Below are 17,523 nucleotides of genomic sequence, written 5' to 3'. Positions count from 1 at the left end.
TCCCGCCTTTGGAATAAATTTCCTCACTCTATTCTTTCCCATTCTTCTCTCCAGGCTTTCAAAACAGCTGTTCACCACCACCTCTTATCTTCCCCCATCCAAATCCTCGATCTTTTCTACCCCCGATAATCCACCCAAGCCCACTTCCTTCATTTCTCCTGCTTTCCTTCCTGAAAGTCCCTGAAATGTCCATCTTCTCTTCACCATGTTCCCCGTCCCATCCCCATCCCTCTCCCTTCCACAGTTCACCTAATGTGTCTGTTCCCCACTGTTTTGTCCCTTCCACTCCCGCCCCTCTTGTCTCATGCCTCCTTGCTGTGAGTTGTGTGTTAGCTCTCATACGAGCCTCGACCAAGGTATACAAAAATAAATAAATAAAAAAACTCAGGACCCCGGGATCCAAAGCCCACCACCCTAACCATTAAGCCAACAACAGGCATAATGTATTATAATAATACTTATATAAATGTATTACCATACAAAGAGCCATGGAAAGATGCTGTCTTGACTTGACCAAAAGGAACAGGAAAAGAAACCAATGAATCACACGGAAAACAAAATTCCTTGACATTCTGGTCACAATGAATAAACTGAGATGGAACTGGGTTGGACACATCACAAGAAGAACTCAAAGGGCATTCAGTGGAGCACATTTCTCTGCCAGGCTGATTAGTTTACGTTTTGTATCCCACTGACAGGCTGGACCTGGATTCAGACCTGAACTAAATTTAATCGCCGTATCCTTGTCACCTACCCAACTCATCCTCTAAGTTTGTCATATTCAAAGTACAACTTTTTGAAATATCATGCTTGTATGTCGTCTATGGACCCATCTTTCAATGGTGAAGAATCTCGTAGAAAAATCAAAAATTAAAAAAAAAAAATATTGGATCCGGATCAAGAGCCGGATCTTCACCAAAATCGAATCAATTTGTCGTTTTTAGCTTGCCTGTTCGAAGAACAGAGAGCTATAGCGATACCCCCGGCGTGAGCATCAGCGTCAGCGTGAGCGTGAAAATCTTAAAGTTTTTGGTGCAAGTTATTTCCTTTCTAATATTTTTATCTAACACTATTTTTTACTGATTAAAATATACAAATACATATATTGCTTTAAAATTATTTGGATCAGACTTCACTGCAATGCTTTATAAAAAAATATTATTAGACTAGTCTTTTAAAAACGATAAATGTATAAACAGGCGAGAATTGGGTGGCTTTGACACCAACTCTCTGGTCATACTCCCAACGTGTCTTCCAAGTTTCGTTTGAATCCTTCCATAACCTTCTGAGATATTGAGCTATAAATCATTTTTGGCCCGATCTCTCAATGGTGAAGAATGACTCAAAGAATTTCAGAATCCAGATCTTCACCAAAATCTAATCAATTCATTCTTGTCACACAACCAACCTGTCCACCAAACTTCATTTGAATCTGTCCATAACTTTATGAGATATCCTGCTCACAGGCAGACAAACAAACAAACAAACAGGGGTGAAAACATAACCACCATCTAACTTTAGTGGCAGAGGGACAGTGCTTACAAAATGTCAACACCCCTTTAAAAATTTTCACCTTTTGTTGCCTTATAGCCTGGAATTAAATTGCATGAAACCAATTTTATTTACACACATCGTAACCCAATGTCTCAAAGCAAATTGATCCTTTACAGAGTTATACAACGCTGTTGTTAAACCATATAACTTCAAGGGACGGGCATGGCTTTGCGATTGCGAAGAGGAATGCATGTCACACCACTTACCAGAGCAGATAGTTTTGGCTTACCAGAGTTTGCAAACAGGCTGAGTGGAGATTTGGGGGGGGGGGGGTCTGAGTGCTTTGGATGATCCCAAGGAGTTGTGGAGTGCCTTCAAGACCTCCGTCCTTGATGTTGCCGGTAGATGTCTTGAAACTCACCAGAGGGCAAAAAAGAATTTTGTCTCTCAAGAGATACTGGATACCATTGATCAGAGTTGCAGATCTAGGCTGAATAGCAGAGCTGAGCTGTTCAGGGAGCTGAGGTGTAAAACTGCAAGTGCACCAAGGGTGGACAAGGAGGCCTATGTGCAAGGAATCTGTGAAGGGGTAGAGCATCACCTGTCGTCAAGTGATTCTCGTCTCACTGACAGGGGAATTCGCACATTGCGTTTGTCCAAGCCCATCCCTCGGTGTACTGCAGTTAGAGCAGAGGGTGGAGGGCTCTTGACAGAGGAGTCCGAAGTGAAGGCCCACTGGGCCGGTTAACTTTGAGCGGTTGTATCAGACTGATCCATCAGCTGTCAATTTGGACGTCAAGGGTGTTGCAATCCCTGTTGCCGAACCTCCAATCAACTGTGCTCCACCTTCACTTGTGGAAACACGGGCTGCGTTGAACTGCTTGAAATGGGGTAAACCTCCAGGGATCTGTGGCATCCATGCTGAACTTCTCAAGGCTGGCGGAAATGCTGCACTCGTGTCGTTGCATGCAGTTTTGTGCTCTGCCTGGAACACAGGCATCATCCCAACTGATTGGCAGAGAGCCTTGTTGTCCCTCTCTGGAAAGAGAAGGGTGATCGCCAGGACTGCAACAACTACCGAGGGGTGACGCTGCTCTCAGTGCCGGGCAAGGTCTTTGCTCGGATAATTCTCGATCAGGTTCACCACCATCTGCTTGAGCACAAGCGTCCAGAGCAGTCAGGCTTAACAGGAAAGTGGTAAATGATTGACTGCATCCTTGCTCTTCGGGTCCTCACCAAACGCAGATGAGAGTTTCGGCAGGGGCTGCTTACATCCCATGTTGATCTCTGTAAAGCGTTCAACTCAGTGAATCGGGATGTCCTCTGGAGGATTCTTGGTCTTCGTGGGGTGCCACCAAAACTGATCAATCTGATGTCTGAACTGTACTCTGGAAACTGAGAGTGCTGTGACATGTGGTGGTCCATCTCTGACTTATTTCCAGTTGTTACTGCACTTTGACAGCGGCGTGTACTGGCCCCCACACTTTTCAGTACTTGAATGGACTGGATTCTGGGGAGGATGTCGGAGAGATCAAGCTGCGGTGCATCGTTTGGGAATGTCAAGATCTCTGACCTTGCTTTTGCAGATGATGCAGTCATCTTTGCGGAGACTCGAGATATCCTTTTGGAGACCCTCGAGGTGCTGAATGAGGAGTCGGAGCCACTGGGATTATGGGTTTCCTGGGTCAAAACTAAGATCCAGGCTTTCGATGACATCTTGGATGCTGCTGTCCTGTCTGTACCTGTTTGTGGTGAGGAGGTTGAGGTCGCGGAGAGATTCACTTACCTTGGCAGTCATATTCATGTCTCTGTGGCTGTGAGCCAGAGGTCAACAGATGTTTGGGTCAGGCCTGGGGAGTCATGGATTCACTGGATCATGGGATGTGATGCTGTCGGTACCTGTGCGGGAGGACGACAGTCCATGTCTGCAGGTCCGTTGTGCTTCTAGTCTTGCTCTATGAATGTGAAACTTGGACTCTGACCAGGGACCTGAGACAGATAATTCATTCCTATGGTTCCAGGTCTCTTTGGAGAATCCTTAGCTATCGCTGGTCGGACTTTGTGTCCAACGAGCGGTTGCTGAGAGAGACTCAGATGAGATTTGTTACCTGCATATTCGATCAGCATCAGCTGTGGCTGTACATACACGTTTCTCATTTTCATGCTGCTGATTCTACTCACCAGATTCTCTCAGCGAGGGAGTCTCATGAGTGGAGGAGGCCAACGGGCTGACCACATGCCTCGAGGTTGCAGCAGGTTGATCAGCATCTGAAGCAGATGAGGATGGGCCAGGCATCTGCCTGGGGGATAGCCAGACAGAGGCCCCTAGAGTATCGATGGAAAGTGGAGACAGCGACGCATTGCTCTGGCGTACGTCATACCTGACTTGACCTGATGTCATTCAGAGCGAGTGGTCCGTGCTCCGTCGCCCTGAGCGAGTGGTCCGTGCTCCGTCGCCCTGAGCGAGTGGTCCGTGCTCCGTCGCCCTGAGCGAGTGGTCCGTGCTCCGTCGCCCTGAGCGAGTGGTCCGTGCTCCGTCGCCCTGAGCGAGTGGTCCGTGCTCCGTCGCCCTGAGCGAGTGGTCCGTGCTCCGTCGCCCTGAGCGAGTGGTCCGTGCTCCGTCGCCCTGAGCGAGTGGTCCGTGCTCCGTCGCCCTGAGCGAGTGGTCCGTGCTCCGTCGCCCTGAGCGAGTGGTCCGTGCTCCGTCGCCCTGAGCGAGTGGTCCGTGCTCCGTCGTCCTGAGCGAGTGGTCCGTGCTCCGTCGCCCTGAGCGAGTGGTCCGTGCTCCGTCGCCCTGAGCGAGTGGACCGTGCTCCGTCGCCCTGAGCGAGTGGACCGTGCTCCGTCGCCCTGAGCGAGTGGACCGTGCTCCGTCGCCCTGAGCGAGTGGACCGTGCTCCGTCGCCCTGAGCGAGTGGACCGTGCTCCGTCGCCCTGAGCGAGTGGACCGTGCTCCGTCGCCCTGAGCGAGTGGACCGTGCTCCGTCGCCCTGAGCGAGTGGACCGTGCTCCGTCGCCCTGAGCGAGTGGACCGTGCTCCGTCGCCCTGAGCGAGTGGACCGTGCTCCGTCACCGTGAGCAAGTGGTTGTGAAATAACATCTGATTTCCGAGCCGTTTGCCGTATTCACGTGTTTTCTCAAAAAAAAAATTCCACCCATCACACGCAGCTGTTTCTGAAAGATGAAAGTTTGGGAATATATCCCTGAAATGTCTATGTTAATGCAACGTTCTTTTAATGTGAAAGCTACTCCAGGTTTTTGGGTTGTCTACAGTAAGTACTACAGTTGGTAGTCACACTGACTCCATCTTGCTGATTCCAGAAAAATTGCTGATATTGGCCAAGAATGTTTGTGTGTGTGTGTGTGTGTGTGTGTGTGTGTGTGTGTGTGTGTGTGTGTGTGTGTGTGTGTGTGTGTGTGCTTCATAAAGCAAAACGTTCTCTCTGCTAACTCCCCTACCCCCACGCCTCTCTCTCTCCCTCCCTCTCTTTCTTTGCCCCATCCTTGCTCTACTCCATCCCAATACTGTGCACCACTCTCCTCCAACACCTCTTTCACTCTCCCCTTCCCTCTCTGTCTGACTCTGTCTCTGGACATATCCAGAGGGTGGTTCTGTCTGGATGGTGTAAATCTCCGGACATGTCTGGGCAGCGCTTGGCTCTGGACATGTCCGGGCGGCATTTGTCTCCAGTCGCGTCCGGGCGGCATTTGTCTCGAGTCGCGTACAGGCGGCGTTTATCTCTGGACACGTCAGGGCGGTGTTTGTCTCCGGAGACGTCAGGGCGGCATTTGTTGCTAGACGCGTCCAGACAGCATTTGTCTCCAGTTGCATCCGGGCAGTGGTTGTCTCCAGTCTCGTCCGGGCGGTGTTTGGCTTTGGACGGTGTGCTTCTCCAGACGTGTCTTGACGGGAGTTTGTCTCTGAACAGCTTAGCTCCGGATGCGTCCGGGCGGCGTTTATCTCCGGACGCCTCCGGGTGGCGTTTGTCTCTGGACGCGTCAGGGCGGCGTTTGTCCGCTGACGAGTCTGGGCGGTATTTATGCCAGGATGGGAGCTTGTCGCTGGATGCGTCTGGGTGGTGTTGTCTCTGGACGCATCCAGGCAGGAGTTTGTTTTCGTATGTCAGAGCAGTGTGTGTGTCTGGACGGCTTGGCTCCGGATTTGTCCCACTGTTTTGTCCTTCCCACTCCCGCCCCTCTTGTCTCATGCCCCCTTTGCTGTGCGTTGTGTGCTTGCTCTCATACGAGCCTCGACAACGTATACAAAAAATAATAATAATAATGATAATAATAATAATAATAATAATAAAATAACTAAAGTCGAAGTGGACAAACTCACCTGGTTATTGATTAAAAACTAGAATTCCCATCCATTATAGTTTTTATTTTATACAATGTTCAACTTTGAGAATTTTAGATTTTCAGTTGTGTTTCATCAGATGTAATGTTTTACAACAGTAAACTCACCCTGATCAATATCATCATAGATGTCATCATCTCTGCAAGGAATCAAAAAGGGAGAATAACAGAAAGAAAGACAGTTATATGGACAGAAATACAGATTCAGAACTTGATGGGGGGGGGGAATATGATTGCTGTTGTAAACTATAATGAGGTATTTTTGAACAACTTTCTTCCCAATACATCTAAAGAGCTTCAGCAAGATGTCAACAACTGGGTAAGAATTTGTAGAAGAAAGATCAAATCAATCTTGGCTTAAGGGAGCACAACATTTTATGCACATTTAATGATTGTCAGTCTGAAATCATGTCAATCATCATTTCATCGTTGAAGAAAGAGGTTCTTCAAGGATTGCTCAACAGTGAAACCTACCCAACTGTAGGGACTGGTAGAGTGGCCTGACCTCCACCTATAAACAAGGAGAGGGACACACGTAAATATTAACTTTGGTGTGAGATTTTTTTAAAAATCCAGATTAAAAAAAAAAATCCAGAAACAGAGATAAAAAGGAATTAAGAAAGTTCTTCGTTCGTATGCAGCACAAGGCTGCAGGGTAGCATCATTGGCTGGGGGCGCGGTTGTGCCATTCGCTGATGCAATTCCCTCTGCTGGTGAGGGCAGGAATTTGTAATTTGTTCAGGATGCCGGCGAAAGCTCGCCTACTCTTCACAAAGGACACCATGAGATTTGTAACGCCCACCAACGAATGCGGGCAGATGGAACACCAGCTTCATGTTCATCCAAGGGACGGCACGCACATTGATGAACCACCCTGCCTGTGAAACACCAGGATGACAGTTTAAAGCTGGGTCTGGATTCAAACCCAGGCGAGAGAGCTTAGAGGCAAGTAGGACACCTTTAGGCTATCCTGTCAGCCATAATTAAGAAGGTGAATAGAAATGAAAGGCAATGATGGCCATGTTGTTGGCACATCCTTTATGCTTGGGTATGAGCATCTTTTTGAGCTCATCCACTCTTCGGCACCTCTGCATTGTGTGCTCATTTGGTGGATAGTCTGTGGTTGCAGAGTGGCAATACCATGAATCATATGACCAAGATGGCTGCACCGTTGAAAAGTTGGACATGTCAGAAACAACGAGCAAAAATATCCTTTTTCTAGATGTGGAAGGTGGAAATGGAATTTAAATTTATAGAATGAGTGTATGGTAAAGGGCATCATGCCTGGACCGAAGAAATTTATACACTTCACAGGTGGATAGGAAAGCTTGAAGAAGGCAGACAATGTGTGTGTGTGTGTGTGTGTGTGTGTGTGTGTGTGTGTGTGTGTGTGTGTGTGTGTGTGTGTGTGTGTGTGTGTGTGTGTGTGTGTGTGTGTGTGTGTGTGTGTGTGTGTGTGTGTGTGTGTGTGTGTGTGTGTGTGTGTGTGTGTGTGTGTGTGTGTTGAACAATGTCTTGGGAAACCAAAGGAGGCCATGTCCGCACAGAATATCGCCCGTGGGAAAAAATTTGTCCGTAGTGAGAGTACATGATGTTAGATGACGTCAACTAGAGTTGCATCAGCCACTGTACTGTGCACACGACTGTCCAACACAAACTCAACTTTCCAAATATCATGCAGGTGGGTGACAAAAAATGTGGAAAGGCCCAGTGTTTAGAAAGCAGTAAAATCTTCCTCCATTGGTTTCATAATGAAGGGAATGACTCCCTGTCTCATAATATGACTGGAGAGGAGATAAAGGCTACGTCGGTATTCGAGTATGAACTGAAATCAATGTGATAAAGCATGGAGTGGAAACATCCAACAACTTCTATGAAGAAATTTAAGGTTCAGCAGCCTGTTGGCAAAATAATGCTGATGGTTGTCTGCAGCATGGCTTCGAGATCCTTTTGATTTAATTCCACGAACAGACTCTGGATGGTGCAACACTTGCCAGTTAACACCGATTGATTAAAGGACCTTCAGGTGTTGTGACATAGTGGCCAAACATTGTTGACTATGTTCAGGTGCAACAAAAAGTGAGAATGTGATTGTGGCCAAATCATGTTTTCACTTACCTCCAGAAGACCCTTTATCCCGCCCTCCTTTAAATAACTGAGGAATGATAGAAGGGGCAGGAGGGATGAAATCTTAATCATATGAATAATTCAAAGGAGCAAGAAAAGCAAAAGCAAAAAGACGAAACATCTATATAAGAGGATGAAAATATAAAACAAGGTAAATTTAAAAGGCAGGTGACATGTTTCGACATATTTGCTGCTCTTATGATGATAATGTGTGCGATATTAATTTCCATATGACAAACGTATGCGATGTGTTTATTTATTTTTTTTACCACTTGCTCTTTCTTTTCTCCAAACAAAATAACTGCGTCCTAGAGCTTCCTATCAATGCAGCATACGATTCTCTCTGTTAAGGGGAGTGTTAAGCACCGACGGTTTCGTTTTGAATTTAAAACTGCTTCCCCATAGTGTAGTAAGTAAGAATCAGATTCGGAGTGAGCCGACTGGAGGGGTGCAAACGTCAACGCATGTGTGAGCATGCAGGCCTTTGTCAGGTAGATGGTGTGTGTTTTGAATGTTCTTGCCTGGTTTTATATAGAACCTGGCAGTTAAAAAGAACATGTTGCAATTTGGGTGCATTTCATCGCCCTTCCCTTCCCCTCCTGTCATGCTGCCTTCCCTTCCCCTCACACCGCCTTCCCTTCCCCTCCTGTTATGCTGCCTTCCCTTCCTCTCGCACCGCCTTCCCTTCCCCTCACACCACATTCTCTTCCCCTCACGTTGCTTTACCTTCCCTTCCCCTCTCCTGTTTATCTCATCCCAAACCTCATCCCCTCTCCATCCCATGTACATCTCCCGGTGGTCTCCGCATGCTGTATCAACGTGCTGTTTTAACATACCCAATTTAATTCAATCCTGTACTACCCTCCACCCACGTTCTCCACAAGTCCCACGAACAAATGCAAGTCGAGAATCCCTCCCCTCATGCCGACCTCTTCCCAAACCCCCTCCCTGTCCTCACTTCCCCCTCTCCCCCACCTCCTCTCTCCTCCATTCTCCTCGCTCCCACCCCACCGTCCGAGAGCGTATAGCGATGTTTGGTGAGGCATCACTCTACACCCCCCACCCCCCACCCCACGTTCCTTACTCTTCACCCCTCCCTTTATTACGAGAATATGGAGAAGACTAATCAATACTATGTACAAAATATTTACTTATTTTTAGCTGTTGTTTGAGTCAAGTTGTGCTCAAGTACAAAGTGGATGGGCTTTGCATTTTGGGATGCTTTACAGTTATATCTGCATGCTTCCTCGGTTAAATGCCAGCAGTCCCCCCCCCCCACACCAACCCCCTTCCGCCCCATTCCCCCGAGGGTTAGCGATGCTTCTTGACGACCACCGTGCAAAACAAAATTTGCCTTTTGATGAGTTAATACTTGTTGCTCGTGAAAACATGAAAATGTATACCGTAATATTGCTTTGGTACATCTCCCTTTTTATTATTCATGTTTATATTGGCAAATTAAATTCATGATTATATTGGCACTTTTAAGGTAAGTACGATTAAATCCTAATATAATGGACCTCACCTTGAATTTCCTCCCCTTTTCCTCTTTCTCCTTTTCCATTTTTTTTGAACTGAAAAAAAAAAACATTTAATTCAAAAACATTGTTATATAATCCAGTACCACATGATTGATCTAATAACCATAGCCAATGTTACGCATTTTGCAAACAATGAGGATACAATGCAGATGTGAAAAAGCCAAACTACACTGCAAACATTCCAAAATTTCATTACAAACCAAAGTTGCAAATCAACGAAGTTCAAAACAATTAATTCTCTCACCTGACTGGACTCTCTTCAATTTCCTGATCCACGTCATCATATATGTCTTCGCCATCTACAAGTGGAGGATTGATTAGCAATTGAACTTGGCTTCTTCAGCGCAAGTATGGCCGAGTTCCAATCTCGGAAAACAAGCAATCAATTTGGCAAGCTGGGATAAAAGGACATGTATGATCTCCCTTGGCACCACTCATCAAGTCTGGATAACAAGTGCAAACCACAATGAACAGAAGTGAAAACGAACGAGCGAGCAAGCCGTCACCCAAACAAACTATTACTTGTACAAACATGCATTTGTAACCACTGTTTGGAGACAAAATCATAATCGATAAAAGGACCTCCATCGTGGGTCAAAGAGCTTATGGTTTGATTGTGGTGTGTTAAGTGACAAATTATACTGTCATCTGAGAGTGCAACATTAGAATGTTGTAGAGAGAGAAGCCAGTGGTACTGAGTTTGCAACTGATGTTCTGGGGAGGAAAATGTTGATACGTTACCTTCGGGGGAGGCCTTTGCTGAAGATTGTCGCTCTTTACTAGACGGTCAACAATGCAGAAAGGTACAATCAACCTTCATCATCAATTTGTGTGTTTAACAGAGGAGAAAAATATACACATATTTCATTAAACAAGAAATTTCAATATTTTCTCACATCGCAGATTATAAACGTACAATTATTAGCATCAAGATGCACACCTATCAAACTGATATGCTAATCCTCTCGCCCCCATAACAGTTGTTACTTGCCTCAAAAAACCCATTTGGGGGACTGTTACAAAATCTGAAGGTTCATTACTCGATCGATACACACACTGGCAGGCGAGTGTCCTCCAAACTTGTGTTTATTTCAAGGTACAACATTCAAAAGCAACTCAGGAATGGATATTCTTCTTTCTCCCTCCTTCTCACTCTGCTTTCCCATTTCCTCAGAGAGAGAGAGAGAGAGAGAGAGAACAATTTACAAAGTCTCTCCATTTTTACAAACCAAATCGAGCGTACTTCCTAGACGATTTCACATCCACAAGTAACTCGAAATCTCTTAAACCCTGATGCTCTTTCTACACAAGTTAAATAATTACTTCGACAATGTAATTTGTTACCCTTTTCCACAAATCAACTTTTAGAAGAAACATCTCATCTCAACAAGAATTACAAATCAAGTGTAATAAATAATACGATAATTAACCTGAGACTGTACCAACACAACACTAAACAGATGAGTAAATAATAATTTGTCATAAGTAGAGTGTTCGCTGATTGGTGAGGTCAGGACCAAGATTTGAAAGGTCATGGATTAAAATCCATCTGAAGGCAGGAATATTAAGAATTTGGATTCTAGTCAACAGGAAGTGATGCTTGACTCAGAAGCATCACCTGAAACTATTAGATTGTTGCTAAAATCCAGCTAGTTCATTAGGTTATTGGTGGAACCTATCTCATTCATAAAAGGAGTGACAAGCCGGTAGGCGACATGGCTGCTCGCTCTGGATGGAAAGCTGGCCGACGCGACTAGCCGATATTCATGTACATGATATCAATCAATTTAGCACAATAAATATGATTATCACAGCCCTCTTAGTTTGCACCCAGAAACCCGCCTTGTGAAATTTCAGGCATGTTTCCAAAGAGACTCTAACAAATGGCAGCCCTGGTAATTCCATTTATTTATTCGCTAAAGATTTTATTTTTTTATATGATGCTGTAAGACATTCTCCTTGGGCACAAAAAAAACAGGTCCCTCGGAGGTCCAGTTTCGGAGGTATTGATTTTTTTGTACAGTCCACAATAAGTGTACGATGTACGATAAAGTATTTTAGTTGTTGCTAAGCAACGGAGGTGTGCATAGCAACCACTCATTTTTGTGTACATGCTCGCCACATTGTACACATTTCACCCAAGTTTTATCAAAATCAGACTCTTTCTCTTCGAGATATTCGCAATTAACCGTTTCTGAAATGTTCGACATGTACTCACCCAAATCCTATCTCCTACAAATATTTTTTGTTAGGGCTGCAAATTGGCATGAAGGGAGCGAGATAGATTTGCGCACAGAACTGTAAGCTTCGATTTTTTTTCGATTTTTTGACCACTTTAAAGGGCCGTTGCTAGGGCCCGGGGTCCCATATTCGAAATCACACGATTCCCAGAAATATTGGTCCTACCTACCAAATTTCATTGGAATCGGTTGAGTGGTTTAGCCCCGAGGCTTGACCAAAGTTTCACGGACAGACAGACAGATGGAAATGTCCAGAATAAGGGCGCTCTAAGAGCAGCCAATAATCTCTTGCCTTACTTAATCATGCACAATCTCATTCCATACTCTTCCTTCCTTCCTTCTAGATAAGTGCTGCTTCATCAGGATGAAGATTGCCACACTGCGGTTGTGCGCAGGCATGGAACAGCGACGGTACCACCATTATACCAGTACATAGGTACTCATTTCACACAGACCTTGTAAGGATGACAGGCTGAGTAAACCCCACCTGGCGTTAATTCAGCGGGAAAAACAGGGCTTGAACTCAGGACCCCAAGATCCCAAGCTAGCCACCCTAACCACTTTATCCCATTTTCATCATATTTACTATATTCCAAACCATTATCCCACAATCTGACTATTATTTGGTCATACAACAAGAGCACATTTTCTAATCTCAACGAATGTGTTTATTCTGCTTGATAAATCAGTATAAATCCAGGGAATTAAAATAAAATTGCATAGAAAAAAGGAATTCAATTGTCAATTAGTTTGTAAAAAGAGAGGATATGTGAATGGTATATCGAATTTTATTAAGAAAGATCCAGATACAGGTAAACTCACCTTTCCTCAACTTTCTTAAAAGGCTTCTTGCTATCCTTCTTGCTTAATCGGAACGGAAGCCATGACTTTTGCTTTTGCTCTTGCCTGAAGATAAGAAAGATCACACTTCATGTTGTTTTTTTATTTAAAAAACAAGGCTCACATAAAAAGCAGTGTTAAGAAATGTTTGCTAAAGTGTAATTGCACACACAAAGGAAGCTCAACACAGTACGAGGCCATTTGGTCCATCGTGCCTCTGCTTTATACTTCAGTTCAAATTAATTTTGGGAATGATACCAACTCTTTCTGGAAAACTTGGCCAAGGTACCAGCACACAATGACCCATTCTTTGTAAGAGAACCCATGCGATATTCAATGTCCAGGACTTTTGCAGATAGGAAAGCTGACTGACTGGCACCGTCTGAAAGATTGCATGCTACGAGATGCACTGCTCCCTGATGGTACTACCTCGCAGAACTGCAGTTTCTTACCAGCTACTTCTTTGAGGATTGAACCTAGACATGTTAATTCAACAGTGAACAGCTACCTACTACGCTATCTTGCCATCCATGTGGGATCTCCAAAAGCTTATATGAACAAAATAATCATATTGTACTATGGCATGCAAACAAGTATCACAAGGCATATGTGTGTGTATGATTGGTGAGGTGTGTATATATATATATATATATATATATATATATATATATATATATATATATATATATATATATATATATATATATATATATATATATATGTATGTTCGACCCCCTAACTTGGTGCAGCAGCAAGGCACAGATCGGGTCCCATACCGGCTATTGCCACATGACCTGTTAGCAATAAGCATCGTCTGCCACATGGATCATGAATGTATTGTTTCTGCTCTGCTGAGCATCAGTTAGGAGGTAGGGTTGTAGCCAGGCAAGATATACAAACAAAAAAGGCTCTTACGACCTCAAAAACGACATGACCCTGATGTCACATGCAACTACAAATTGTCAATTCACCTACAATCTCGGATGGTTTCTGTGAAGTTATTCAAGTCTTTAAGGACAGAGATTAAATGGACAATGGAGGTTTCAGTGAAGATGAAAATGCCAGTCGCATGTTCACTACAGATTGGTAGGTTTTGTTTTTACATTCAATTAACGCTTGATCAGGGATTTGATATAAATTTATAAATCAGCTCTATTACTCCAGCAGAAACATGGCACAACATGGACACAGCACGGAAACAACACTGCATGGATGTGGCATTGGATTTAGTTCAGGGACTTTGGATTTAGTTCAGGGTGCTGGCGATAGCTCGTCTAATCTTTGCAAAAAACACAGATGTTTAAGGTCCATCAACATATGCCGGCAGATGGGACGCCCAGTTGAACGTCCATCCAAGGGATGGTGAACGTTGATTGATGAATCAACATGCCTGTAAAACACCAGGATGATAGTTTATAGCTGGGTCGAGATTCAAACGCAGGCGAGGCAGCATAGAGGTGAGTATGCATTACGAATGGGGTTATGTGTCAAATACAAGTCACAATTGGGCCCTAAGGGTGGCAGGGCCATAGCCAGGAGAAATGACATTTGAGGCCCCAAGATATGTTATAAACAATCAATGTACAGTCCACAAAATGCTATGGCTAGAAAAATCAGACAGGCAATGGCATGCGTAAGGACTCATTTGCGCACCTTACCTGGAGCCTAGCAAGTTGGGATGGCTCACATCTGTTAGTCTGTGGGGAACGCACGCGATAAGCATAGAATGCCTCAACGATGTCAGGTTTCCTCCTAATTTTGTGTTAAACAACAGTAGCAACTGTTTAAAAAGCTTATGATACGTTGGAAAGAATTGACCGAATAGTTTGTGGTTATAATAATTTTTACTTCCGGTCGGTGTGCCCCACAAAATGCCATGTTGAGCTATTTATACACCTTAATATGGAGTTTGTGCACGGCAGAAATCATTCTTGGGGAGGGGGGCAAGTTAAGTCGTTACAACTTCTGCCATGTGACCCTTAGTCCCCCTGGCAAGTTTAGTTGAGATTGGATAAGTAACGACCGAATGCATCACGGTCAGACAGATAGATAGACAGACGAAAAATGAAACGGGTTGTTTCTTAAATATAAATGTTTTCTTTGGGCTTCACCTTACATGGCAAGTGAGCCGTATTTTGTGGGGTTGACCTACTTTCTTTCTTTAAACCCACGGACCCGTTTTTGTTTCATCAATATCAGTATTGGATGGAAAGTACAAGCAATTTCAAAAAAGCACTGTTTTGCTTCCATTCCACTCGCATTGATTCACACAGAGTGTTCAGATCTGTAGCAATCAGGCACCGCTCTAGCCTGACTCGATTGGCTGGGTGAAGTCACGAGCTTCACCAAACTGACCATATCCTTCAATCCTTATCCGTACACATCATCACTTCCTCTCGTCTATCATTTGTCATCACCCCAAATCAACCGGTAGGTCTATTTTGCTTTCCAATTCGCCCTTCGACTTCCTACTGAGTTATTTATCAGTACTTTTGAGTCTTTTGAATGGTAGGATTCGATTCGGATTGTTTTAATTAGTATACAGGGTGTCGACAAATTATCGTTCCAAATTCAAACCATAATAAATAAATAAATGAATGAAATGGGATACAATGATGCGGTTTGATGCTTGTGAATGAATGAATATTTCTCAAAGTTTTGTTGTCAAGATTTAACAAGATCATTATGTGACATTCATCATCATTTAGCATCTCTTGGTCTCTCTATAAATCAGGTAACACTGCTCGTTATGGTGGGGACGAGGGTGTACCACTTTTGCAAAAGTAGTTGCTGGAATGAAGCACTATGTGCCAATCGATTCCACTAGTATAGTGAAGTTAGGTGATCGACCAAAGTTTGAAAATTTTCCCGCCTTTTTTGACATTTGGCCGACATTTTGAAATTTCATGAAAAATCCATATTTTTGGAAATAATATTGATTTTTGAATATTTAAAAAAAATATATTTCTCTGTGTTTAGATGGCCAAATGCACTTCAGTAGGCACCAGTATGAGAGTAAGTACCCGTAAATATTATTCACAACTTGTCCCAACATTTTGAGAAGGGGTTGCCATTTTGGAATTTCACTGAAAATCCCATATTTTGACAATTATTGCACGGCACATTGTTAGGCATTTACAGAATATCAGTAGTAGCGTTTTCATAAAGACATTATTAATGACAAATGAGAGCATGATCAATTAATTATGAGAACAACCAAATATGTTTTAAGCGACATGGTTTTCATATATGACAACATAACAATCTAGCAAACAAGCAACCACACAGATATCTTACAGAGAACATAGCGTTTGTTTTGTATAGTCTGGGTAAAGCTTCCTGTGCTCTTACACGCACTCTAGCAATGCTTGACATTGTTTCTCATCATTGCACATATTAATAAAGTCAGACACTAGCTTAATTCCTATTTCAGCTAGATCATTTACGACACGCAAAGAAGACCCAAACGCAATTAGGCCGGGGGGCAGTGGGACCTACCTTGCACCCCCCCCCCCTTGCGACAATTTTTCACTGATACCACAGTGTTCATATATATCCCAAGTATCAGAAAAAAGATGTTCCCAGAAAAATAACTCATTTGCACTATGCTTTATTAAGCTGTTTCCATGGCAACCAATCAAAAATAGACGAATCTCACAAAGATCAGCAAAATGTCAATATCTCCGTCAAATATAAACATGAAATCACAAAATTGGTGTCGAATTAAAGCTTATACATTTACGTATTAAAATATATTCTGTTCATGCTAATTAGCTCATTTGCAAATTAATTAAGTTTGACTTAAAGACAATAATTCCCACAAAAATGCAAGAATTTCCATTTTCTTTCCTTGCAATTACCACACATGTCAGTTGCCAGATACAAGCCAGGTTGGCAAATTTTTTTTTTATGATTTTTGAATTTTTAAAGTAGATTAATTAGCATAAATACAAAGCACAACGAATCGTTCAAAAATCATGTTACATCAAATTAATCATTGAAACTAATTACCTGGGCCTGATATAATACATAATTGCGACTAATGATGGTTGTGGTGTTTAAAGGACACATAACTCTTTTCTGTTTGGGTAAAAGTAGTGAAAATAGTCATAACTAGCAAAGTACCCGCCCATGGGTGGGTACAGTTATCTGTTGAATGGCGTTGGTCCCGTCTCGATTGGATGAAATTGACGTTATCCGGTGACCTTGACCCCGTGACCTTTGACCTTGACCTTGACCCCTTATGTCCGTTCCCAAGGATCACATATGCCAAGTTTCATCTCATTCTATCCAAAGGTTTGGCCGTCTATAAAGGACAAACAAACATGAAAAGTTGACTTTTTAGTCAATTTATGACATCATAACTCGAAAACCGGAAGTCAGAAGTGAATGTCGTCTGTGTCATTTAATTTTGATTATCTGTCAAATGGCGTTGGTACCGTCTCGATCGAATGAAATTGACCCGGTGACCTTGACCCCCCCCCCCCCCCCACGTCTGTTCTCACGTCCCAAGGATCACTGATGCCAAGTTTCATCTCATTCCATCCAACAGTTCAGCCTCCTATAAAGGACGAACAAACATATTCTGTTTTTTTTTTGTATAGTAGATGCATTGATATGCTAATTAGGTTCCGCCATTATGGAAATTTACATTTTTGTAAATATCTCACCTCCGGTACATAGACATTTGTAAATGAGGAATCTACACCGATGTTTGGAGGGTCAATGAATAGAGTGAACAGATTTCCTTTGTTGTCGGAGATGTTGAATAGTCTTTATGGATGATATGTTAATTATAATCCCCGATCACCAGTAAGGGGGATCATATTGTTATCGCTTTTTTGCGTGCATGTCTGTGTGTTGTCACTTTTCGCTTCCGTCGATGTAAATGTGAGGTTGTATGGCTCTATAGCCTGGAGGTG

General features: G+C 43.5%; 1 protein-coding gene across 9 annotated transcripts in view; it reads right to left on the bottom strand.

The window, feature by feature from the left end:
* LOC147027035 (uncharacterized) overlaps positions 1 to 17,523 on the bottom strand; it is a 97,353-nt gene that overhangs the window by 5,699 nt on the left and 74,131 nt on the right. For 6 of the 9 annotated variants that reach the window (XM_085883123.1, XM_085883118.1, XM_085883119.1 and 3 more), the window contains 8 exons: positions 14,260 to 14,298; positions 12,584 to 12,667; positions 10,263 to 10,335; positions 9,766 to 9,820; positions 9,506 to 9,554; positions 7,972 to 8,008; positions 6,328 to 6,364; positions 5,962 to 5,993 (listed from right to left, as the gene is read on the bottom strand). In XM_085883123.1, coding sequence (XP_085739249.1) covers positions 5,962 to 5,993; positions 6,328 to 6,364; positions 7,972 to 8,008; positions 9,506 to 9,554; positions 9,766 to 9,820; positions 10,263 to 10,335; positions 12,584 to 12,667; positions 14,260 to 14,298 — 406 coding nt within the window. The remainder of the gene's footprint in view (positions 1 to 5,961; positions 5,994 to 6,327; positions 6,365 to 7,971; positions 8,009 to 9,505; positions 9,555 to 9,765; positions 9,821 to 10,262; positions 10,336 to 12,583; positions 12,668 to 14,259; positions 14,299 to 17,523) is intronic. The other 3 variants (XM_085883121.1, XM_085883120.1, XM_085883125.1) reach the window with 3 other exon arrangements.

This window comes from Eptatretus burgeri, chromosome 5 (genome assembly GCF_056783735.1).
Source record: "Eptatretus burgeri isolate ZD-2024b chromosome 5, Ebu_testis_v1, whole genome shotgun sequence".
NCBI classification, from domain to species: domain Eukaryota; kingdom Metazoa; phylum Chordata; class Myxini; order Myxiniformes; family Myxinidae; genus Eptatretus; species Eptatretus burgeri.
Note: the sequence above shows the minus strand (reverse complement) of the source record. Positions and strands in the feature narration are given on the sequence as shown.